The sequence below is a fragment of the Monodelphis domestica genome, chromosome 5, assembly GCF_027887165.1.
Source record: "Monodelphis domestica isolate mMonDom1 chromosome 5, mMonDom1.pri, whole genome shotgun sequence".
Classification (NCBI taxonomy): Eukaryota; Metazoa; Chordata; class Mammalia; order Didelphimorphia; family Didelphidae; genus Monodelphis; species Monodelphis domestica.
This window is the reverse complement of record NC_077231.1, coordinates 203305644-203331013: the sequence shown is the minus strand read 5'-3', so window position 1 is coordinate 203331013 and position 25370 is coordinate 203305644. Positions and strand designations below refer to the sequence as shown.

The following is a 25370-nucleotide window of genomic DNA, read 5'->3' as shown; positions in this document are numbered from 1 at the left end:
GATATGAAATCTCCAGTAAACAATAAGACACAAAAACTGAGGACAAAAGAATTGAAAGCATCAATGGATAAACCAAAAGTAGGACTACTAATAGAATGAAACAAAACATGGCCAAAAAAAACCCCACCAAAACACACAAACTTCAAAAATCTAAAAATATGTAGATAAAGTGATAGATTTGGAAGACAGAACAACGACTTGGTGTCAAAATGACTGGGGTCTCCGTCAACAAAAATAACTGAATTTGATTACTAGTTCAAGAAACTGCTCAAAGGCTCAAATTTCTAACAGGCAGAAAAAAATGCAACTTTATTTTTACTTTGTAAGGAATATAAAATTAAATAAAACTAAATGTAGTGGTGAGAGCACTAAAACTGGAATTAAGAAGTTATAGGTTCACACCCCGACTGGACAAATCACAATTGTTGAGCCTTGGCTGAAAATAAATAAATAAAAAAACAAATAACTAAATGAATGGATAAATAAATAAATGAATGAATGAATGGATAAATAAATGAATAAACAAATAAACAAACAAATAAATAAATAAATAAATAAATGAATGAATGAATGAATAAATAAGTAAGTAAATAAATGAGATCCTTAAATTAGAGGGCTAGACAAGATGTCCTCTAAGGTACCTTCTAGTTCTAAAATGTATGATATTATGATCCTAAAAATGACCACAAAGAAAAAAAAGTGAACTGCCAAAAAGAAGAACTTTGAGAAAGAGAATCAAATAATTTGGAAAATGACATATGTACAATTTAAAAAACATGGGCTTACGTTCCAGAATCAATTTCCCAGAAAATTTAAGCATTCTGTTGAAAGCAAAGGATGAACATTTTCAATTTTTTTTTCAAACAAGGAATCCATGAAGAAAATCCATCCTTAAAAATAGTCTTGAAACAAAATTAAATACTTAGAAAACTAGATCATTTTCTATTGTAATTAACTAGTTGTTTAATGTTTACACTTACTTCAATATTTCAAGAACAGAGGCAACAAGATAGCACAGTGGGTAGAGAGAGCCAGGGCTAGAGATGGAGTCTTGGGTTCAAATATGGCCTCTGACACTTCTTAGCTGGGGGACCTTGGCCCCTATTGCCTAGCTCTTACTACTCTTCTGTCTTAGAACCAATATTTAGTATTGATTCTAAGGGGGAAGGTAAGAGTTTTAAAAAATCATTTTTTTTCCAAGAACACCTATGATTTTACTAGGGTGTGAGAAAAACCAGGCAGAATGCAACCTGGGTCTTCATAAGTCATTGTGACCAAAAATTCAATTCCTCATCTGATGGTCAATGATCTGGTAGAGAGCCCCTCCAAACTTAGCTCAGTTGTTTCTAAACAACAGATGTGCAATTTGGCAAAAATTATACTCCACTGGCAAAGTCTTTAAGAATTCAAGGTCACCTTCCTAATTAAGCATCAAAGTATAGCATCAATAGGATGTCCTTCAATAGAATAAAAGCCAGTAAAAAATGATAAAAAATAATCACAATATTATACTTCTTAAATTTTTTAATAATACAGTTGGACTTGAAAAAGAAAAAAAGCTCCATGTTGTAGGACAAGCATGGGAAAAGAAACAAGAGTGGAAGTAGTGCAAACTGGGACAAAATTAAAAGAGGCTAACTCCATTATCCAGTTCCCTCCTCCCTCTTCTCAGCACTGGGATAAGAAAAAAAAAATATGAAAAAAAAATCCATAATATCATCTTGCAAGAATTCCAGGAACATAGGACAAAAGAGTATTTACATAGCTGGTATACAAGGTATATTCTAAAGATGCTTCTTTGCAAACAGCAATAACAAATCAGATATGACAATTAAGCCTGCAATGCACAATCTTAAGAAGTATGGATTCCTTAGAGAAACTTCCATAGAACTTGCTTATTTTAATTTTTGATAGTAATTTGGTATCTGAGGCATTTATGAAACAGAGCACAGGGCTTCTGTCTAGCAATTAAGTCTCCTTTTCTAGCACTCAACTAAAATTGTCCACTTTTCATAAAACAAGAAAAAAAATTTTTTTGTGAGGAGAAAAATTTCATTTTGTTTTATTTTCAGGCATCTAGAATTTGTTATTCAGATGAACACTATCAACTATTCAAAACAAAATCAATTTAAGAACCACTGTTTTCTTAGCACTTCCTGGAGGCACAATAATTACTTGATTCAAAAAATGTACTATCACAAGTTTACTTTTGAGTAAGTCAAGGAGTATATTGATATTTTATTCTGCAGTATGAATTTGTCTAATCACTAAAACATCAACCACTGCTAAAACATGCTATTACTCTACCTGTTTCATATTTTTCTTTAAGTTTAACTTAAAATGTTTAACATGCTTATCAATAAATGAACTTTCTTTGCATATGTATAGAACTCAAAAATGACAACTAGCAAGTAATTTTCCCCTTCATAATCATAATTTTAAAACTATTAATGACAATATACAAGCATCATACATTCAAGATAATATCACTTATAATGCTTACCATAACATAATTTATTAAACATTCTTAGTAAATTACAATTTGGTCACTAAAGGAAATTTGAACTTTCACATCATAGATGTAATTTCCATACCTATCCAATTATTTGTTTTGCTTATTTAAAACAAGTAATTTTTAATTATATGGGAATATAGTCATTTATGTAAATATCAAGATATTATATTCAACACTCCTAAAGTTATTAAAACATGCCTTCATGCTATATAAATTTTATTTTTTGTACTACATTTCTCTATAAAAATTTATTCACAAGTCCCATAAAAGGAAATGTTCATCAGATATAATTTTGGTTTTTTGAACTGGTAAATTCTGTGCTTTTACTGGAACAATGATACTTATCTGTGCTTACCTAGCACCTTACTTCTTCTGATGACCCAATCTGCGGATGAGCCATGGCTTTTCATCTTTTTCTGTCCTGTCACCTATCTTTTACTCATTTCATTGTTCATTCATACCTCCACCAGAGAGCAAATAAAGAGAAGAGAAAGAAAATGTGTTTCACTACTTGTTAATAAGGTCTTAAGAGTGTGAAAATAGTTACATGTATGGCACACAAAATAATTAGGTGATAGATCTAACTAAAATTCTCATGAGACTATTTCGTCCAACCAATTTATCCCACTACATACTCAAGAGGAAGTCTAACTTCAATCTATTCACATCCATGATGCTAAAAAGCAGCAACCCATCCTCTGACATTTACTAACCTATAACCCTGGGAAAGTTATTTAAACTTTCATGACTTCCCTACAATAAAAAAATGGAAATTATATCTTATCTAGAAGAGGTTTAGTATTACCATATAGCACTTGGTAGAAGAAGAAGAAAGGGAGAGAGGAGAAAGGGAGGAGAAGCAGAGGGAGAGACACAGAGACTCAGTCCTAAGACCATCCATGCAGAGCTTTATGAAAATTTCACCATCATTTTACCAACTAGCTATACTTTCCCAAATCATAAAGATTTGTTTTTAAACAATTATGAAGAAGCTAATTTATATCTTTATCATTCTAATCCTGTTTGCAATTCAGTAGTGTGAAATATAAAAATATTGCATACAGAGTTTCAGGACCTCAGTTTGAATTCTGGCTCCGTTACTACCTATGCAACATGAGTAGGTTAACCTCTCTGGGCCTCAGTTTTATCACCTGTAAAAATGAAAGGGTGGATCTATAATATGGTCTTCAAAAAAATTTCAAGCTTTAAATCTAAGTTCCTGTGATCCCCCAAATTCAGCATTAAGTTTCTCCCTCTCTCCCATTCCCAGATGATACCATGCTATCAGGAGAATGAACAATACAATGGTTTCCATTCTGGTGTCATCAGGAAAGGAAGAACTTTTTTCCTTATTAAAAGGAACATGGGATCATATATTTTGAGTTGGAAGGTACCTTAGAGGTCACCTCTTCCTTCATTTTATAGATGAGGAAACTGAGATCAAAGGAAGTTACAATGACAGTTTATAGGCACTTATTTATTATTTATATATCTGATAATATGGTTGATAAGAGCACTGGGTCAGAAGTAAGGAAAAGGAATTCAAATTTGAAATGAGCCAATTACTAGCTATGTGATTCTCGGTGGGTCACTAAATTTTTTGTCTGTCTGTTTTCTCAAATGTAAAAGGGGGATTATAATAGCATAAACTTAACAAGGCTATTGTAAAGATCAAGTTATGTAATATTTTTGAAGTTTACAATGCAGAGCACATGGGAGGTATTACATAAAAGCTTATTCCCTTCTTCTCCCTTCACTCAAGGCTCCAAATGAAATAAAAAGAGCCAGAAATCAAACTCAGAGCTGCTGGCTCCAAATTACTATGAACTTTCCATTCAGAAAATGATACAACATACTCAGGATCACAAAAGTACATCCCATAAGTCTTAGGGCAGGTTTTGGTTTTAACCACTTCCGAAATATGCATTTCAAACACATAAAAAAACAACATTTGGCAGGTTATTTAAAATTTTTCAGAGTGATTCTTATTAAAATTCAATATAACCATCACTTTGTGCAATACTCTAGTCAATTTTCTAAACTTGTAAAAATTTTCATCAGGTGCTACTCAATGACTGAAAGGACTGAACTTTTAATCCTAGCCTTAAGGCCAAACAAAGAATGGGGCTTTAATGCATACATGAAGGTTTCGATGTGACCCCACAATTAAAGACTAATGGAAATAAATCAAGTGAGCAAGGTAAACAAGCAAAAGGATCTCTTCTACTGATCCACAATCTGAGACCATCTTTCAAAAACTATTTCACACACACACAAAATATGACAAAGCACCCATCTAGTTAAAAATGAAAATTTATTATTCAAAATTCACAAAATTATAAAAGAAATGTAAATAACCTTTCAAATGACATTCTTTTATAAGTCTGTAGCACATATACTTATGAAGTCATTAAAGATTTAAAACTGCATTTAGACATAGATAGGGGGCGCGGTGGATAAACAGGAGTTAGAATCTGGAAGACCTGAGTTCAAATAGGATCTCAGACACTAGCTGTGTGAATAAGTCATTTGTGCTCAGTTTCCTCATCTGAATAATAGGGATGATAAAAGTAGTATCTATCGCCTAGGGTTATTGTATGGATCAAATAAGATAATAATTGTAAAGTGCAGTTAGTGCTTAATAAAAGTTATTATTACTGGTGTCAAAGGCAAGATTTGAACTAGGGTCTTCCTGACTTCAAGTCTAGCATTAGATAATTAGACAGAAACTACATGCCCATACCTCTACCCCCTCCATTTTTTGTGACAGTAAAATAGTAATACTGACAACCACTAAACAAACTCAGATACATAGTAGCCATAATGGAATATTATAACACTATAAGAAATGAAATATATGAAAAACTCAAAGAAGCACAGGAATTGATTAAAAGTGAAATAAGCAGAATTAGGAAAATATACATGATGACAACAACAATGTAAATAGAAAGAACAATAAAAGATAACATCATCTAATTATAATGACCAAGTTTGACCTTAGAGCAGAACTGAGAAAATGGCATATTCCTTCAATGCAGGGTGGTGGGGAAGAAAGAGTTAACTATGGTTATGGAATATTGATTTTGCTTAAGTGACTTTTTCCCCCTCTTTAAAAAAAATACTGGTTAGAAGGGATAATTTGGGCATGGGTTAGTGGGGAGAGGAATTTATGAAAATTAATGTGATATAAAAATGAAAGGGATCAATAAAAGAAAAACAGATAATTATACATATATAATAACATCTAATTATAGAATACTTTATAGACTTCAAAAATATTATCTTATTTTATCCTTACTATAATCCCATGAGGTAGGGTAAAATCTTAAAAAAAAATCCATAAAGAGAAACCTTCTATACATTCACAAGTTTTAGGTCACCTTCTCTTATATCCTTCCCCTTTCCCCATCAAAGGAGAAAAAATTAAAGTGAAGAACATTTATGATCTTTTTCACTTGAGAAAAAATTTAAAATTATATAAAACAAGTACTAAAACTTTATCAAGTACATTTAGTGCTAATAAAAATATCTAACAAAAAAATGTATGTTGTTCTGTCTTTATTTTCACAGCTCAAATATCACTGAATGCTAAAGCAGAAAAGCCTAAAACACCACCTGTATTTTTCAGATGAGAAAAATGAGGCCTCGACATGGCAAAGTAAAGTCGTAGAAGTTAAAATCCAAATCTCCTGATACCCAGCCTATTTCTCTATTCATACTAACTATAGAGCAAGTTAGGCATCTGTGCACTCAGAGAAAAATAAAAGGACAGTTTGCCACACTAACATCTTATGACCAGTTACAAAGATATTAGGTATTTCTCTTTTAAATGGCCTTCCTTAGCAAGAGATCAAAATGAAAATAAGCCACTTAGAATCAATCTTGTATATAATTTAAAATTTTTTCTAAAATTAAAAAAAATTTTTTACTTGTATTAAATTTTAACTAACCTAGGGACATAACATGTTCCAGTTCATCTGAAATGTATGTTTCTGAAGTTATCTGACCCTTATGAAATACATGTGCTTAGAAAGGGTGAAATTACTGATTTAAAGGTTTTTGGGTAAAGTTTGTACCTACCAATTGGGGGACTGATGAACAAACTAGGTTATGTGAATGTAAAAGAAAATTATTCTGTAGTAAGAAATATGAGGAATTTTGATAAACATAGGAAAATCCGTATGAATGGATGTAAAATATTCAGAACATAAGCAAAAGAGACCAAATGACTATGAAAAGACTCAGTGGAAGCTGAAATGCAAATAATTATAATAACCAATTTAAGCTCTAAAATAGATAATAAAGCATTGCTTCTTTCTCTTAATAGAGGAGAGGGTCTAAAGGAACAGTGTGAATTCCAGACGGTCACTCTATCAGTTGTTTTTCCTCAATAATTTTTCTTAGTTAGAGGGGAAGATTCAATAAATGATGAGAGAGGGATGGGAAAAGGAGAGAGCAGAAGGCTATGTAGAAATATTGATTTTTTTAGAAGGCATCAATAATTTTTTTATATGCAAAGTGAATTGGAACTTTATTATAACAGAGATGAAGAATTAACAGTTATTTCACTAATCCTTGCAATATTTTTTAAAAGAACAAATAATGGGTAGGTATAAAAGGTAAAAATTTAATGGTGTTTTTGGTAAATTGGAATATTTGCTAAGGGGGGAAAAAAAAGCAATAATGGGGGGAGGGGGGTCTAGAAATTCCACCCATGAAATATATGGGAATGTAGGGAGTATCACGTTTAAAAGGGAAAAAAGAAATAACATAGATGAAATTTTATATTTTGAACAAAAAAAAAAGTCTCCCATTCTCAACACAACCTATTCAAAATGATCAGGAATCCATTAAGAAAACAAACAATATTCCTCATTTCTTAAAAATGTCCTTTATTCAACATCATAGAATGAAATAGTTTAAAAATGGCTTTTCCAGATGACCAAAGTTGGCCCTTTGAAACACCAAATTTTAGAATAGGTAACTTTTAGAGATGAAAGGGACAGCTAAAGATTATCTAGTACTACCACCTCATCTTTTCGATAAAGTCCATACAGAAAGTGATATTCCCAAAGTCATGTAGGCAGTTAGCAGCAAGGGTGGCTTCAAACACAGGTCTTCTGAGATTGAGTAAAGCAATCTTTCTAAAAGAGGACCATTATGGTTAATAGGAACTATTTTTTATACACACTTTGATAGATCTATGAATTATGATAAATCCACTCATCATTGTGGATAGAGATTGCAATCTATGCACTGAGCTCCAATTCATTTCTCCTCCCCTTATACAAGCCCTGTCCATGTGTTCCTGTAAACTCTCCACAGAGAATCCACTCAGCTTTACTCTTGGATCTCTTCACACATGTGACTATCAATGGAGCCCTCAAGATAACCATTTCTTGCTACATGACAATCTGACATACATTCCCAATTGCATATCCTTCTAAAGATGTCCTTTTACATAGTTCTTACTGAGAAACTCTTTCTGTTGCAGTCTATTTATTCATTATGCACTGCGGGGCTCTCCTCCCTTTGCCCTCTGGGTGATCCATAACTTTCATTTAGGAGGCTCTACAATGTTTAGAGCTCAATGAAATCAATTTAACATTATCCACAAACAGGGGCATCTAAAATAACTCATTATCTAGCAAATATCTTTTGTAAGAATAGCTGTTTTATGATTAATATTAACACAAAGATAGCTGAATAATGTTTATGTTTGTTATATTCTTAAAGGACTTGTGTATTATTTTAATTTATGCAAGGGAAACAACTGTTGGAGGAAAGACTTTAAGGTGCCACTTTGCTTTAGTAAGTCAAATGCCTTTATATAAAAAACAACTATAATAAGAATCCTGAGAAACTGTATCCTAGTCAAATGAGTGACAATTAATTATGGGATCTGCTATATAGAATATCTTTTACAAAGGTTTGTCAATTCCCTTTTCAAACTTTAGTCAAATACAGCACTAAAATGGCCTTACTATATATATGTAGCAAGTTCATATATCATGAATTATATATGTAATTAATTCTTATTAAGATGTTATATAAAGGGTAAAGCAGGCATATAGGTCAATTTTGTTGTTCAGTCTTTTTTCAATTGTATCTGATTCTTCATGACTGGACCAGGATTTTCTTGGTAAAGACACTTGGGTGGTTTCCCATTTCCTTCTCCTGCTCATTTTACAGATAAGAAACTTAAGCAAATAGGGTTTAATGACTTGTCCAAGTCAAACAGTTAGTCTGAGGCTAGATTTGAACTAAGGAAAATGAGTCTTTCCTGACTCCAGGCCTAACACTCTATCCTCTGTGGCATCTAGCTGTTCCATATCAGTCAATAATTACTAGTATTTTCTTTTTTTTATTTTGTAGCAATATTTTGTATTTTTTTCCAAATACGTAGTACGCTCTCCTTTTCAGAAATTTTTGATGGAAGTTTTTTTTAAATGCATTAATACAAAAGGAGTTTCTTCCCCTTTTTCAGATTTTCTTAAAATATTTATGAAATTATAATTTAACTGTGCTGGTTCATCACTATGAATAGCATATGCTTTAATTATGGTAATTAACAGTATGCAGTATGGTACCACAGTACAATAAATCACTTTTTAGATATGGAAGGTCTTCTACCTTTACACTAAATAGTTTCAAACTACAATAACCTTCCAATTGTTTCTACTTTTAAAAAAAATTTCCATTTCTTTTTGCTGTCAAGATATCCAGCTATTATTTTTGCTTGCCTCTAACAACTCCCTGATCCACTCCCATCCACATACACAAAAATAGCTACATTGTTGGGAACTGGGAAAGTAGATGTATTACATCTAAACTAGTTGCAATGAGGATCTGAAAGGCATGGACATATTCATAGATTTTGAAAATTACACTCTGGCCACTGAAAAGCTTCCCACCCCATCTCAGGGAGGAAGAAGAGGAACTGACACAGGAAGAGATCCTTCTTAACTCTAAACCAGGGATTCTAGGAGTGATGTCATGGGCCTCTTTGGCAGTATGGTGAATTCTGTGAACCTTTTCTCTGAACAATGTTTCTAAATGCAAAAAAAAATAAAACAGAATTATTTAAAAAAACTAATCTTATAGAAGTGCAATTTAAAAAATTATTTTAAGAATCCCTGTTCTAGGCAACTGAGGTGTTACTATATATGTTAAAACAAAGTTATACCAATATAGTTGTACAAAGCCTGAAAAGTTCTAATGTCTAACCTCCACCTTTGAATAAAAAATCAAAGAGTTGTAAATAAGAGAAAATTCTAAAATTCACTTGTTCTTCATACTATGGCTAAATATAAAATTTTAATATCATAGTGAAGAGTTTCTAATAGTAAAGACTTTTTTTTCCCAACTAAACATAGAAAAAGAAGGCAAACTAGCTAGATAAGTGTTTAATTATAATTTGCTCCTGAAGATGCTAAAAGAAAAATTGTACCCTTTACAACCCATACTCCCCAATATTCCCTCTCTCAGCATCCCATTTCTGTATTTGTGTTAATGTACTAATGTAAATGGGATGCTGGGAGAGAGAGCAGGGGGAGCAAATTCTAATTACACATAAGAAACTGAGCACAGGAGAATTCCTAAATAAGGTAAAATGAAAAAACTAAGAAAAAATAAAATATGAACAAAAAATACCATTTAAAACAAATAATTCTGCAAAAAATATGTATCACAAAAAGAACAAAACAACCAATTATACTACTAACTTCTCCAGAAACTCACTATTGACATTATTTCCTATTGCACCAAATTCAGTATAGCAGGCAATTTGGGGTCTTTTCTGTCAGGAGATCAGTACAAAGTCCTGACATCATCCAAGTAAATTAAATTAATGAAATACCTAAAAGAACTTATAAACATGTTTCCAAAAACAAAGCAATCCCACAGAACTAACCTCAACTCAAAGCCAGCAATATGAAGCTCCAATCTATTAATAATTCCTATACTTTGTAGATTGACTAAATTAGGCAAAAAAAGGGAAATCAAAATATGCAAAATCAAAACTTCTGCCCCAATAAATGCTCTTACACTTCAGAGAGCTAGTTTTTCTTAATATACATTAACTAAATTTCCTAAAGCACATGAAGTAACTGAGTCCTACAAAAAAAATCAGATTTCCATTACTGATTTAGAGAAAGCAGAAGATTCTAAACAGTACTGCAGACTATAAGTTTTCCAACACTTAGGGGAAATTTAATTAGCTTGCTATGAAGAAATCTGGATAAACTTAGAAAAGAAGTAAAAACTTCTAGGTATCAATTGACCTAGTTAGTGTCAAATGAGGATGGTGCTAAATTAATCCTGACTTATGACTACTGAAAACCATCCTAAACCTATAAAGCAAAATCAGATTCTTACCTGGGGAGGGTAATTGCTCTCAGAAGACCATCGTGAAGATTGGTCATTTGGCTTATCCACTAAAATATTCCTAAAACAGAGGAAAAGAAAAACATCTTAAGTTCAAATCACTCCCAAAAATTTACTTTATTTGCAGTATTACACATAATTCTTTTATTATGGATAGCAAAAAAATTATGTAAATGCTTGAAAGTAAGGTAATCAGGCCATAGATCAACAATCCAAAGACCAATACAGTAAAATCTCTTTATAATGTAGTTTTTCCTTATAGTTTTCTCATTGGAATTACTTACATCTCAGGAGGAATAACTAATGTTTTCACCAGCTCAAGTTCTACTCCTCAAGAGAAAAGCATAGGTTCTTTTTCTCTGCTGTGTAGCCTTGGGAAAGTCAATAAACCTCTCTGATCCTCCACTTACTTATACACAAAATGAGGAACAGACTGCAATAGCCCTTTCCAGTCATAAGTCTAGGATCCTATATTACTGTTGTTCATCCTTTGTTTTCAAAGAGGAACACTAACATCACAGATAATGCCTTGACTTGGACACAAAATGGATTTAAGTGAGGCAGAATTGCACAAAATCCTCAGGCTCACCAAGAATCATTCAAGTCTAGTGGTGAGACAAAGAAAGGTCAAGAGTACTTGCAATGGTCCGAGATGCAGTGGATAACTTTGGTATCTCCAATGTCTGATTAAGCTTTAAGCTCCCCACAGTCTGATTTGGCCATCTTCATGACTCTTAAACTGTTCCCACCTGTCCATTCCACTGTAGGAAGTCTTCACATAATTGGAGTAGACATACTCCTATGGTCACTGATGGGTTGAGACCTGCAGGTCTGTCCTATGTAACTATATTGTGATTGATATTCTATTTGTTCACATGTATTATCTCCCTAATTAGACTTAAGTTCTTTTAGGGCATGGACTCTCACTTATTTCTAGTCAGTCAGTCAACAAGCATTCATTAAGTACCAACTATATGTCAGAATTACCAAAAAATGCCCTTCTGGATCCACATGGGAGCATAATAAACACTTGGGAGGAGATAAGAGGAATAATATAAATAATCATAGTATCCACTCTGCATCTAGAATTTAGTTTGTACTATTTAAAAAGTTATATAAATTAATGAAGAAAATAGTTTCATAAAAGCTGTTAATATTCCATGGGTCTTCTAAAATAAATAGAATTCAGAGATCTACTCAGAGATTCATCTTCCACCACCTAGAGGTAACTGATAATATTGCAGGGATCAGTAACAATAGGGAAATTCTCCTTTCCAAGATAACTATGGTCACTTACACATTTCATCACATTGCTTCCCAAAATGGCAATTTTAGGTGTTAACCCCCAAAAGGCTTACAAGTAGATATGATTATATGCTTATACAAGAGTGGAAAATGTAACTATAGTGTATTCTATAATGATACTGTACTAAAATAAATGATACTATATAGTTAATTGATTTATCTCCGAGAAGTTCCTTAACTTTCTTGTTAAAATATTCAAGGTACTTTACTATACAACAATATGTATAATAATATAGTACTAAACTCTGAGCTGCAGTTCAGGAAACTTAAGTACTAGTGTCTACCTCTACTAAACCAGTTTCCAATCTCTGACTTTCTATGAATAAATAATTTATGTACTTTTATGTGCCTTAGGGTCCTCAGCTGTAAAACTAGGGGATTAAACTAGATGAGAAGTTTCTAAAGCTCCTTACAACTAGAAACTTGAAAAGCTTTACAATTTGCTAGAAACCTTAATTGAAATGAATGAGTGAATAAAAGCGTTTATTAAACATATGTTGAGTAAAAATAAAATGAATAGTTACGTTAATGTCAGCAAGACCTAAGGGTATTTGAACATTTAAAAAAAAAAAAAAAGAGCCAAGGAAGGTCTTTTCTGAACTAAAAAAGGACAACCGTTTCTCCTTAGAAAGTATATGGAAGTAACTGTTGAACATGCCCCACTAATTAAGTAGGAACACTATAATTTAACTGGACAAAAAAAACCCTTCAATAAAAAATTCTGAATAAAACCTTAAAATTTAACTTAAATACGTGTGTGTATGGGGGAGGGAGGAGGGGGAAAAGTAGTATGTCATAGTAGAGTTGGTCTTAAAATAAGAAATACTTAGATTAAACTTTCTCCTGTGATACATAATAGCTGTGTGACTGGGCAAGTGACAACCTCTCAGTGTTCTAGGAAACTGAAAGCCTAAATTCAGAGAAGGTGATGGCCTGAGTTAGTGGAAGGAGTGGAAAGAGTATCTTCACCTGAGTATTTCCTACTACAGATCACATTGCTTGTACCTTGTATGGCTGTAAATTTGAACTTCCTGGATAAATGAGAGTAAAAAGAGTAATTGAAGAAATACCACTGGAAGAAAGGAGAATACAGGAAAAGTCATGAACCAACAGGTACTCTTTCTGGAAGAAAAATTCAGCCTTTTAGGTTTTAGGTTTTAGGTTGTTTTTGTTTGTTTGTTTGTTTGTTTTTAATGGTAATAGAAACCAGGGCAATAAGAAGCTGAGGAGTGCCTGCGTTTCATTATTAAACTTACTCCTATTCACTCTATATAAAAATACTTTTCAGGTCAAGGGAAGCAAAGAGGAAAAATTAGAAAAGTAAGAAGAGATTAACAGAATAGTAATATCAAACAAGAAACCTAAGATGATCCATATAGAACTTCACCCCCTATTACAAACAACCTTAGTCTCCGTACCAAGAAGTAGCCCACCCTCTAGGACTAAGGACTTCAATCTTTCTTGGGCACCAGGATGTAAAGAGCAAGCCACTCAGTTTTTTCAACTAAATATTACCAAAAAAGGTTTCTGTAATAAGAGAGAATAACCATTAAGCTATTAGAACTATCACCAAGGTTAAGCTAATGGTAAGTCTTCAAAAAAAAATCATAAAAGAAACAGTGGCTCAGTGAATAGAGCCCCAGACCTAGAGATGGCAGGTCTTGGGTTCAAATTTGAACTCAGATACTTCCTAGCTGTTTAACCCTGGGCAAGTCATTTAACCCCTATTGCCTAGCCCTGTAATGGTGAACCTATGGAATGCATGCCAAAGATGGAATGCAGAGACCTCTCTGTGGGCATGTGCACCATCACCCACCAGAATTGGTTAATAGAAAGGCAGAGGGACTTGTGCAGAGCTGCTCCCTTCCCTCTTTCCACTGCACCTCCTTGCCCCTCTGCCTAGCAGCCCATTGGAAGTGCTTACTCCCTCCCCTAAGCTGAGTTCCAGGGCTATTTTCCTTCTTTTTTTCCTCCCCTGTCTGGGATAAGGTAGGGGGTAGGGGGAAGCACAGCACTCAGTGGGGGGGGAGGGGGGAGGGAAGGGGAGGAACAGACATTGTATGTAGTCAGGAGATGGGGCACAGCATGAGGTCTTTAAAAGGTTAGCCATCATTGGCCTATTCTGTACCACTTTTCTGCATTGGAACTGATATTGAGTACTGATGCTAATACAGAAAGTAAGGGTTTTTTTTAAATAAATTTAAAACACTTTAATCACAGACAAATCATAAGAAATATAGGATGCTGAAAGCAAAATGCAAATATAGGGAATCCACAGAACACTTAACAAAAATAAACCCCAATTTCAAATTATTGCAACACATTGTAATCAACTAGAAACAGACTCCTACAAAAGGGGGGGGGGGGTTGTCATACATTTTAGTTAATTGACACTAGGAAAGAAAAAACATTTTGGTACCAGAGAAAGCATAACTCAGTAACTCAGAGATAGTTACATAACCATTTTGAATCTTTTGTAGTATATAGTATAAATTGTTGCTTAAAACCTGAAGTTGGGGGGGGGGGGGGGGTGAAGCCCAAACCCAGTAGCATGGAATATGGAAGTCATGGCTTATTATCTTATAGTAACAATTTTAGGGGAAATATGAAGAGCTTTAACAACGTAAATGAAAAGATGACTGGCAGAAAAATGTATACATTATCAGATACAGGCATTGTGTCATATTTTTGCTTAAATAGTTCTTTGTCTTAAGGAAAGTTTCAATCTGGTGGCAGGGGCTAAAATAATTGATATAAAGAAAAAATCATCAATACAAAGGTTTGGGTAAGGTTTGGGGGAGTAGAGGGGAGATAATAGTGGTACCATCTTATTTGCCTATATTAAATGTCAAGGTTTTATACAGATAGTATAATCCCAACCAAATCTGTCTTTCTAATCTTAACATATTCTTTCAAAATTTCTCTACAGCTGTGTCTATTACCTTACTCCTCTGTCTTGCATATAAATGGCAAGACATTACTGGCAAAGAATCCCCAGCTCTCCAAAAAGGGAAAATAGAGAAAAGGAGAGAAATTACCAAAAAGGAACTAAGAAATAGGAGGCCCATATGGTAGAATTTATCATCATCAAAATTCCTTTTGAGAATATTGGGATATTTGTCTAGTTTGTAGACTTTCAAAACAGTAATGTAAATAAATTATTTACATTTTTGGTAAAGGAAAATGAGAAAAAATTTTCTATGTTTCTATTTTTCATAGGAAGAAAGCATTGAAAAAGAATGACTCCATAATCAAAAGCACTTGGTTTAAAATCTAATCTCTGATGCTTACGATCTGTATAATCTCAGGAAAAAAAATCACTTAACCTTGCTAACTTCAGTTTTCTCATCTAAAAATAAGGGGGGGAGGGCAGCTAGATGGCTCAAAGGTTTGAGAGTCAGGCCTAGAGACAAGGTCCTAGGTTCAAATCTAGCCTCAGACACTTCCCAGCAGTGTGACCCTGAGCAAGTCATTTAACCTCCATTGCTAGTCCTTACCATTGTTCTGACTTGGAACCAATACACAGTATTGATTCCAAGATGGAAGGTAAGGGTTTTAAAAAATAATAATAAAAATAAAAATAAGGAGGCTGTATTAAGTATCCTCCTGCTTTTAAGTCTTTGATCCAGTGATCAACAGTTTATTTTCAAAATTAATACTTTAGCCTAGGGATTTACTTTTCCCCTTAACCCTTATACTTCTATAAAAGAACACTTATTAATTTTGAATAATTTATCATACTATTAACTTCACCTATGTTAACCAACACAGTATATCTACTGCCCCCAGCAAATTATATGAAAAACTTGTTGATAAATTAAGAATTTCAACCAAAAGTTATACCACTTCAACACAGAGAAAGGCTTTACAAGAAGTTCCAGTCTGACACAGAAAGGTTCAACATTATTCTGGGAGCTATAACAGGTGCCAACTAGTAGTTTGGTCACCTACTACCCAGTTCTACATTACAGATAAGGAAAGATGTGGCTTTCCAGAAAGAAGTAGTCTCAGACCTTAGGCTATGTAGTAAACAAGGAGCAAGTTCAAAAACAAGTAGTATCCGTGTGTATTTGACACCAAAAGCAAAGCAGTGGGTCTCAGTTTGAGCCTCAAAGCCCAGTCTAAAATAAGCAGAGAAACAAGCAAGGCAGGAATCCCAAACCAAAAAAAAAGAACTGACATTCTGAATCGACAAAACTTACCTGAGTCCAATAGGAGTCTACAAAATGTGTTGCTCAGTTTCAAACTTAGGTTAATAACTTCCAGAACTCAAACTAGTAAGATGGTAATCCTATGGCCATGGATTAGACCATTTGTATAGGTCCTCTGTCTGACCAATCTTTGAGATCTTGGAATAACACAACACTAAATAACTCAAGAAAGCAGCCATGGGACACAAATTCAGTTCAGATATTTCTTTCATAAGTGGTCAAAAGCCAGTCATAACAAAGAGTCTTAAGTTAGGCTGGAAGAATGAACAAACATGAAAAAGATCCCACTATAAAATGCTGAGGTGACAGGGATGCTCAAAAAGTATTCAGAAGAGGAGAATAATTCTGAAACATCTCCAAGTTTACAAGCCTCAAAAAAAAAAACCACAGTTAAGGCATAAACAAACATTAAAAAGTTATATACATTTTTTATAAATGAGAGTATTAGAGTAAAAAATTGCAAAAAAAAAAAGAGATGTGGAAAAGAAAATTGACAAGCTGGCACAAGAATCATAAAATCTCACCCAAGCAACAAACTTCCTGAAAATTTGAATGAACCAAAGAGAAAGTTAAAACTGTACAAGATAAGAAATATTAAAACAAAGTTTTAAAAAACTGTAAGAAAAGAAAATATAAGGTATCTCATAGCAAAAACAACTGACATAGAAAACAAATTGAAGAGAGAGAATTTAAGAATGATCTAACTGGGAACCAAGGACCAAGAAAGAGCTTAGAATTCGTATTTCAAGAAATCAAAAAAGAAAACTTTTCAGATTTCTTAAAACAAGAGGGCAAGTAGAAAATTAGGGAATCCAGCGGTCATCTCCTGAAAAAAAAAAACCCAAAATTAAAATCTCTAAAAATATCAGAGCCAAAATCCAGAGCTTTCAAGTTAAAATATATATATATATATATATAGTGCAAGCCAGAAAGAATTCAAGGAGCCACTGTAGCACCAAGGAATATCATGTACATTTTATCAGCCACTACTACAAAGTGGAGGGCTTGGACTATGTTATTCCAAAATGTAAAGACTATACTCAATCAAGAATAACTTAATACCCAGCAAGATTGAGTATAATCCAAAAGAGGAAAATTGGATTTTTAATGAAAGAGGGTATCCAAACATTTCTGATGAAAACACCAAAGCTAAGAAACTTTGGAGTGCAAAAAAAGGAGTTAATAAGAACATAAAAATGTAAACATGCATTAACAATTATAAGGGAATAAACAAGAATGAACTGCTTACAATATAATACTGGTAAACGATAAATGCATCTCCTCAAAACTCTATCATTATCAGAAGTCATAAAGTGAATCTAATTAGACAAAGGACCTGGGAATGGTTCTGTTAAGCAAAATTTGACCCTCACTCTCATGTGAACTGATCAAAGGAGAGGCCAATACACACACAAAACTGCATACAGAAATATATTTAACAATAGGAAACAAAAAGGAAAGGGAAAAGAGAAAAGAGAAAATAAGGAGTGCAAATTTAAGGGAAAGATTAGTCCTAAGCAAAATTAACTCCAACTAAGGATGTAAAAAATATTTATATACACTCTTTTCTCAGTGACAAAGAATTGGAAAATGCCAAAGTGTGTGTGTGGGGGGGGGGGGGGGGGCCACCACCTATCAATTGAGTAATGGCTAAACATTGTTATGGTATATGAATGTGATAAAACACTATTATACTATAATAATAATGAAAAGGATGATTTCAGAGAAAACTGGGAAGATATATAAAGTCATATAGAGTGAAGTGAGTGAAACAATAATTTTTACAATAGTAAAGACAAACAACTTTGAAAGACTTAGTTCAACACAACAATCAATCATAATTACAAAGGGCTCATGATGAAAGATTCTCCCTACCTCCTGAAGAGGACACAGAGTGCAAATTATGACATATTTTGTTTGGATATGGTCAATTCAGGAATTTGTTTTGCTTGACTATTATCCATGTTTGTAACATGGTCTTGGTTTTTCTTTCCTTCTCGGGAGAAAAGAGTGAACAGAAGAAGGCAGATGTTTTGCTGATAGAAAAAAGATAAATTTTTTTAAAGCAATATGATTAAATGTGCTTCACTTTTTCATTAAAGCTTATGCTAGTCCTCAAGTCCTAAAGGTCAGAAAAAAAACCTTTAAAAGACAATTACTCAGTTAATTTGATCAATGCAGTTAGTCAGAAAGGTGAATTTCTTTTTTTAGATATTATTTAATGAATACTAGACAAAACACCAACCCAAATCAAGGTAACAGTGAACAAAACAATTTTTTTCCCCAAGCAGGAGTCTCTGAGTATAGATATTCACCATATACAATGAAAAAACAATTAGCAAAAGTCAGCTGTGCCTGATTTCAACTCAGCAGCTAGTTTTCAATATAAATTCATTCTTCCTTCTTTATGTGGTTCTGCTTAATAGATAGCAGTTGTAGAATATTTTGGAGAAGGGAGAGAAAAATTAAGGTAGCAGACTAATTAAAAGGATATTGCCACTGTGGCACAATCAATTATAATGGACTTCTCTACTAGAAGCAATGTAATGATCCAAAACATTTCTGAGGGACTTATGAGACAGAACGCTATCCATATCCAGAGAAAGAACTGTGGGAACAGAAACACAGAAGAAAAACAAATGCTTGATCACATGGGTCGATGGGGATATGATTGGGTATGATATATACTCTATAAACGATCACCGTAGTGCAAATATCAATAATATGGAAATAGGTCTTGATCAATGACACGTAAAACACAGTGGAATTGCATGTTGGCTATGGGAGGGGGTTGGGAAGAGGAGAGGGAAAGAACATGAACCATGTAACCAAGGAACAATTTTCTTAAAACTAATATTGAAAAAATAAAAATTAAAAATATATATAAAATAAAAAAAGAATATTGCTATAGTAATAAGCAAGAGATGATAGGGTCTGAACTAGAGTAGTAGCTTCATGAGTGAAAAGAAAGAGTTGGGTAGATGAGCTCTTAAGGAGAGAGAAACAGGATTTGGCAACTTCTTATTACATTGAGTGAAAGAAAGTAAGGAGTCAAAGCTGAAACTAAGGTTGCAAATTTCTGTGACTGGAAGTCTCCCACTGCCTAATGGAAACTAATGGAAAGTCTGGTTTATAGACTATTTTAAAGATAAATATTGGGGGCAGCTGGGAGAGCCAGGCCGAGAGATGGGAGGTCCTGGATTCAAATCTGAACTCAGACACTTCCTAGCTGTGTAACCCTGGCAAGTCAGTTGACCCCTCTTGCCTAGCCCTTACCACTCTTACTGATTCTAAGATGGAAGGTAAGGGTTTTTAAATAAATAAATATTATATAATTACTTTCAAAGCTATCTCAGACTAGGTTAACCCTATGAAAGTCTTTTGAGAACTATAGATGAATAATTACTGTCTGTTGTTTACAAACAACTGTTATTTTTGAAGCATTTGAAGATTATTGAAAATAATTTGTTCCCCCCCTCCCCGAAATCTGATGTCAGTTGCAACCCTTTTTCTAAGTTTTAGCAATATGTTACTTATTTGTACTACCATTGAGGAAAACTATTTGATAAGCAAAGACAAATTCCATTTGTGCTTGTTAAACTTAGTTTTCAAATTCTTTCATTTGAGCATTTGTGCTTATTGAACTTAGTTTTCTAATTCATTTGAGAGAGCCAGACATTTGAGAGAGCCAGACATTTTAATTCTTCACAAGGTTGACAAAAATTTGTTTTTCTGAGATATTCAAAAATGGAGTTCTTTATACTTTTAATATAGTCTATATCATTTAGCAAATCTTTGTTTTGTAGAGCTAAAATAAGCTACATGGATTGGATTGTAGTCTGCTAAATTTTCTATCCCCACATCATCATACTAGACTTCAGTGTTTATTCTGTTGCTCTTCTTCCCAAGAGGTGGCTGAATTTCAGTGATGGTGAGTATATGCGTAGGTATGTGGTCCCCAAAGTCCTCTGGAATCCTTAGAGAGAAATTTCTTAAGCTTCTCTGCCTCCTCTTTGAAAGTAGAATGTGGGCATTTAGTTGATTATTTTTAAAACCTAATTTTTTTAATATGCTCAGTGCTCTTAAGATTTAAGTTGAGACAGTATCAGTATATCATACTTATATTTAATTTACACAGAAATAATAGGCTCAGAATTCTCTGTGTGAAGTTTTACAAAGTAGTTTTTACAACAAATTTTGCAGCAAATCAGGATTGATCTAAAAGTAATTACATTTAAAAATCTAAAACAGAAAAGGGTTACATCACTATTTATACTCACAATTTCATGTTTGTTTTATAAATTTCATTTGAGGGATAAGAAATTAGAAGCAGGGCTTTTCCTAACCCTTAAAATTTATAGGTTCAACTGGAAATTGGGTAGCCCTCAAAAATTGTAGTTTCCCAAATGAGCCTGGGCATTATTTGTTCATTAGTCTTTGCAATGTGTGTGATCACCCATTCTGAGAGTGGCTGGAAAAAGAAGCATTCCACTATCTCCGTGTTAGCTGTCTATGAAGCTAGTCTCCAACATAATCACACTGGCCCATTTTTGGACCAGCACTCCCTCACTCTCCCCTTTTTGTGTGCTGTCTCCCAAATTCTAACTTTTTGAGCCTTAGTTGTCTCCTCTGGTGATTAACTGTAAACTGGGTACCCAAAACATCAACAATTGAGATTTCTACCCCCTTAACAGCCTCAATTTTGCCTTTAATTGCTATTATTTTTCAGAATATGACACAGAGATTGCAGCCTATATTTGAATCAATACATTCAGTTCTTAATCATAGGATTATAAATTTACAGCTAAAATACACCTAGAGATCACCTAATCCCAAACCCTCATTTTAAAGGCTAGGAGAAGAAGCCCTAGAAAAATTGCTTTAAAGTCACCTACCTAGTAAAGCCAAGGTACTATTTCAGATTCTCTTAACTCCTAGTCTAAACTACATCCCCTCTTTATGACTGTCTTCATTAAGGAAAAATTAAATGCTGACACAAACCAAACAATTTGATCAAAGATATGAACTTCCTCCCTGGCTCTGGGGGGCACCTATGACTCTTTCTGTCTCCTAAGTGCCATACTACAACCAGAAATGGCCAAAAAAGTAGTCTCTTGTGGAAGGATAGGAATCTTTAACCTAGCCAACAATTCATTCCTACAAGGTTGACTTATCTCCTTTCATATTGTGACCATAATATATATTTTATAAAAGGTTGTTGAATTGAATTCAGTCATTTGGTTAGACTAAAGCTCTTCTGGCAATATTAAGGTCAATAATAATTTTATTAATGAAAATGATTCATTATGCTATTTCCTTTTTGCCTTTCTTCATATCCTGATTCTTAGTACCGAGACAATAATCACTTAATAAATGCTTGTTGACTGCCAATTCTTTATTTTCTCAGAGGTTTCACAAAATCTAAGGATCAGCAATTATGGAGAGCAAACTTTTCATTTTTCAGATGAGGAAAACAAGGTCCAGTTAAGTTTAGTGATTTGCCCAAGATCAAAGAGTCAGATGCAGAGACAGGATTTAAACTGAGGTCCTCTGATTCCAAATCTAATGTTCTTCCTACTTTAACATGCTGCCTTTCTAGCAACAAAAAGAAATGATACAAAAAGCAATGAATGAGATGTATCTGAAAAGAGGTGCTCTAAAGCATGAAAAAGCATTAAGTTACTATATAACAGGCCATCAAATGACCTAGAAAACAAAAAATTATCTAGGAATCTTGGATTCTAACACACCTCAAAAGTCCCTTTTGTGAAATTACACTCTGTACTCTCTCCTAGCTCCCCATCTCTAACCTGCTGGTTGTTATTATCCTGATTTCCAATCCTTTAATAAACATGTACTGAACTGACATGACCCATCACTATTTTATAGTCTTTCTCTATCCTTCTGATCTTATCAACCCCATGTTCAGCCCTGGACTCCACAATCTGTTGTAAAAATAAAATAAAAATGCTATTTTATTACTTTAATTCACTTTACCTTTCTTAAAGAGCAAACTCTTATAACAAAGAATTTAAAGGAGGGTAGCAATTCCACATAACTAAAATATCAATTAAATATGAAAGTATATGCAATGTTCCCTCATTAGTCCCTCATACATTACCTTTGAAGGTGGGAGAAAGCAAATGGATTTTCTCACCTCTACTACAGATGGCCTGTCATTTTAATAATGAACTAGTCATCATTTTGGATTCAATTATTCTCTTGGCTTGCTGCTATACCCAACTTGCTAATCTTCATCCCTGGATAACCTAAAACTATCAAATTTTAACAAATCTGCTACCTACCTATTAAAGTTCAATAGAGAAAGTCACCAAAGTGAATTTACTTTATTCAATATAAATGTAGTATATAATCTCAACAAGGACTTCACTACTGCTTAGGAATCCTTTATCTCTGTTTATTTAAACAAAACAAAAAAGGAAGAGAGAGAGTTCTTATTGGTACTTTTTGTTCTTATATCACTTACAATTCCCAATATATCCCTCCTCTCAATCCCTCTCCAAAAAAAAATTTGCCCTTATAAGAACAAAAAAGTTTAGCAAAACTAACCAATAAACAGAAGTCAGACGCTAAATACAGTATTTAGCCTCTACCTCTGCAAAGAGGTAGGAGGATGAATTATGGTATCTCTTCATTGGGTGTCAAGTTTATACATTAAGATTTCATTTTAGTTTCAATTCTTTTAGGTTGTTCTTTCTATTTGCATTGTTGAGGTTATATATATTGTTTTCCTGGTTTTGATTACTTCACTTTGCATTAGTTCATATAAGTCTTTAATATGCTTCTCTATAGTCATCATTTTGATTATCTCTTCATGTACTACAATTTTTTAGCCATTCCCAATAAATGGAAATCTACTTTGCTCCCAGTTTTTTTCTACCACAAAAAAATGCACCCACAAATATTTTGGCCTTCTACTATAGTCTTGCTGATTCATTTCACTCTGCATACCCACATCTTTTGTTTTCTCCTTAAGAGAAAAACACACTTCAAGGGATCATAGATTTAGAACTAGAATGGACTCTCAAGAGTACAGAAGAAACTAATGCCCCCAAATGTGAAGTGATTTGTGCAAGGTAATAAGCAGAAGTAGAATCTGAACCTAGGCCCTCTGGATCCAGGATAAGGTTCGTTCCACCCTGTCAATGTAGTCACACCAAAAAGTTCAGCATTCCTTCTCACTTCTCTCAGTGCTACTTTCAGTGGTATAACTGCTACTGACTTTCCAAATGCTCTTAGAAATTGAGATGTCTTCAAAGAATGCTATCTACTTCCAGAGAAAGAACTGTTGGAGTCGGAATCAAGATGAAAGCACATGATTTTTCACTTATTTGGGTTTTTGTTTTGGGGTTGTGGTTTTATAAGATTATTCACTTATAAAAATTAACAATGTGAAAATATGTTTTGCACGATACTCTGTTTTTTTGCGTGATACCTATGTTTTGAACCCTGATCAAACTGCTTGCCAGCTCATGGAAAGGAGGGAGACAATTTGGATCATAAAACTTGGAAAAACTTATATGGAAATTACATGTAACTGGCAAAAATAAATAGATAATTTTTTTAATTAAAAAAAGAAGAAGAAATCAAATTCTGCTGTTCTCAAACATTCAATGGTCTCCCAACATGGGTGTCCCTTCTCTGGGAAGAGATTAAAGATAACCTAGCAGCCTAACTCACAAAGAAGCCTGAGGTCAGAGAGGAGCCTTCAACTATATTCCTCCACTCTTCAAAAGTTCCCAACATCATCCCCTATTATCCTTCCCTCTGGACATAGATCCTTTTTCCTCACTAAAGCTAATCCTTATAGCTACAATGGTCATCCTACCTCTTCCAAGACCTTGTTCCAACAATTACCCCAGTTATCAAACATTTTCAATCTCTCTCTTCCCACTGGCTTCTTACTAACTTACATGAATTCACAGTCATTGAAGCTATGAAGAAATTCTAGCTCTAGTAATAATACAAGAAAAACAAATCAAGAGATATGAATGGACAAAAAGGAAAGAAAATTAGCAATTATTTGTAGATAAAAAATCATTTACATAGAGAAACCTAGTGAATCAAAAAATTTTTGAAACAATAGCTGTAGTAAAGTAACAGGATATAAAGTAAACTCACAGAAAAGAAATTCCACTCAATGTTATTGTAGAATATATAAAATATCTAGGAGGCCTGTTCCTAAGACACTTAGAATTTATATGAATACAACTACAAAACACTCCTTACAGAAATAAAAACTTAAATAACTAGAATTTATTCAGAATTGGGTCATATCAATATAATAACTTTTAAAAGACACTACCTAAATCAATTTAAATATTTAGTGCTATGCCAAAAACAAAAACAAAACAGAAACAAAAAAAAAAATAAAGGGTTACTTAAGAACTAGATATCATTCAGGAAGTGGAAAGAATGATCAGAGCCTAACAGAAATCATCGGATCCATCTGACAATGATAATAGTAACATCATGTAATTTCATTAGTATAGGAAGCTCCTAGTTGAGGAAATTCTGTCTACTAATGCAGGTTGACACATTCTTTGCAACTTGTATGTATCCATATCTATGCCATGATGCTTTAGGGCCAGGTAAAACTATAAAACTATCTGGCAATAACTTAAAAATAGAAAAAATGATCAGAGGAATAAATTAGGTAAACAAGACCCCAAAACAACAGAATACAGAATCATGATATTTTGATGACCTATGAAGCTTTTTCACAAACAAAATCAATATAGTTACAAATAGAAACAACTAATGAAGAAAAATATTTTCATAGCAAATTTCTCTGATAAAGATCAAATTTGATTATTGGATATGTAAAGAACTCATACAAATGTGAAAGAACAAAAGCCTTTTTTCCAATATATGTGATCAAAACATATAAACAAATCAATGAACACATAGAAAAATGCTGCAAATAACTAAGA

At 33.4% G+C, this 25370-nt stretch overlaps 1 protein-coding gene across 3 annotated transcripts in view; it reads right to left on the bottom strand.

The window, feature by feature from the left end:
• The window catches only part of MKLN1 (muskelin 1), a 242854-nt gene that overhangs the window by 205479 nt on the left and 12005 nt on the right, over positions 1 to 25370 (bottom strand). For 2 of the 3 annotated variants that reach the window (XM_001367124.4, XM_016426163.2), the window contains exon 2: positions 10892 to 10961. In XM_001367124.4, coding sequence (XP_001367161.1) covers positions 10892 to 10961 — 70 coding nt within the window. Of the gene's footprint in view, positions 1 to 2870; positions 2977 to 10891; positions 10962 to 25370 lie in introns of those variants that run through there. The other variant, XM_016426164.2, reaches the window with a different exon arrangement.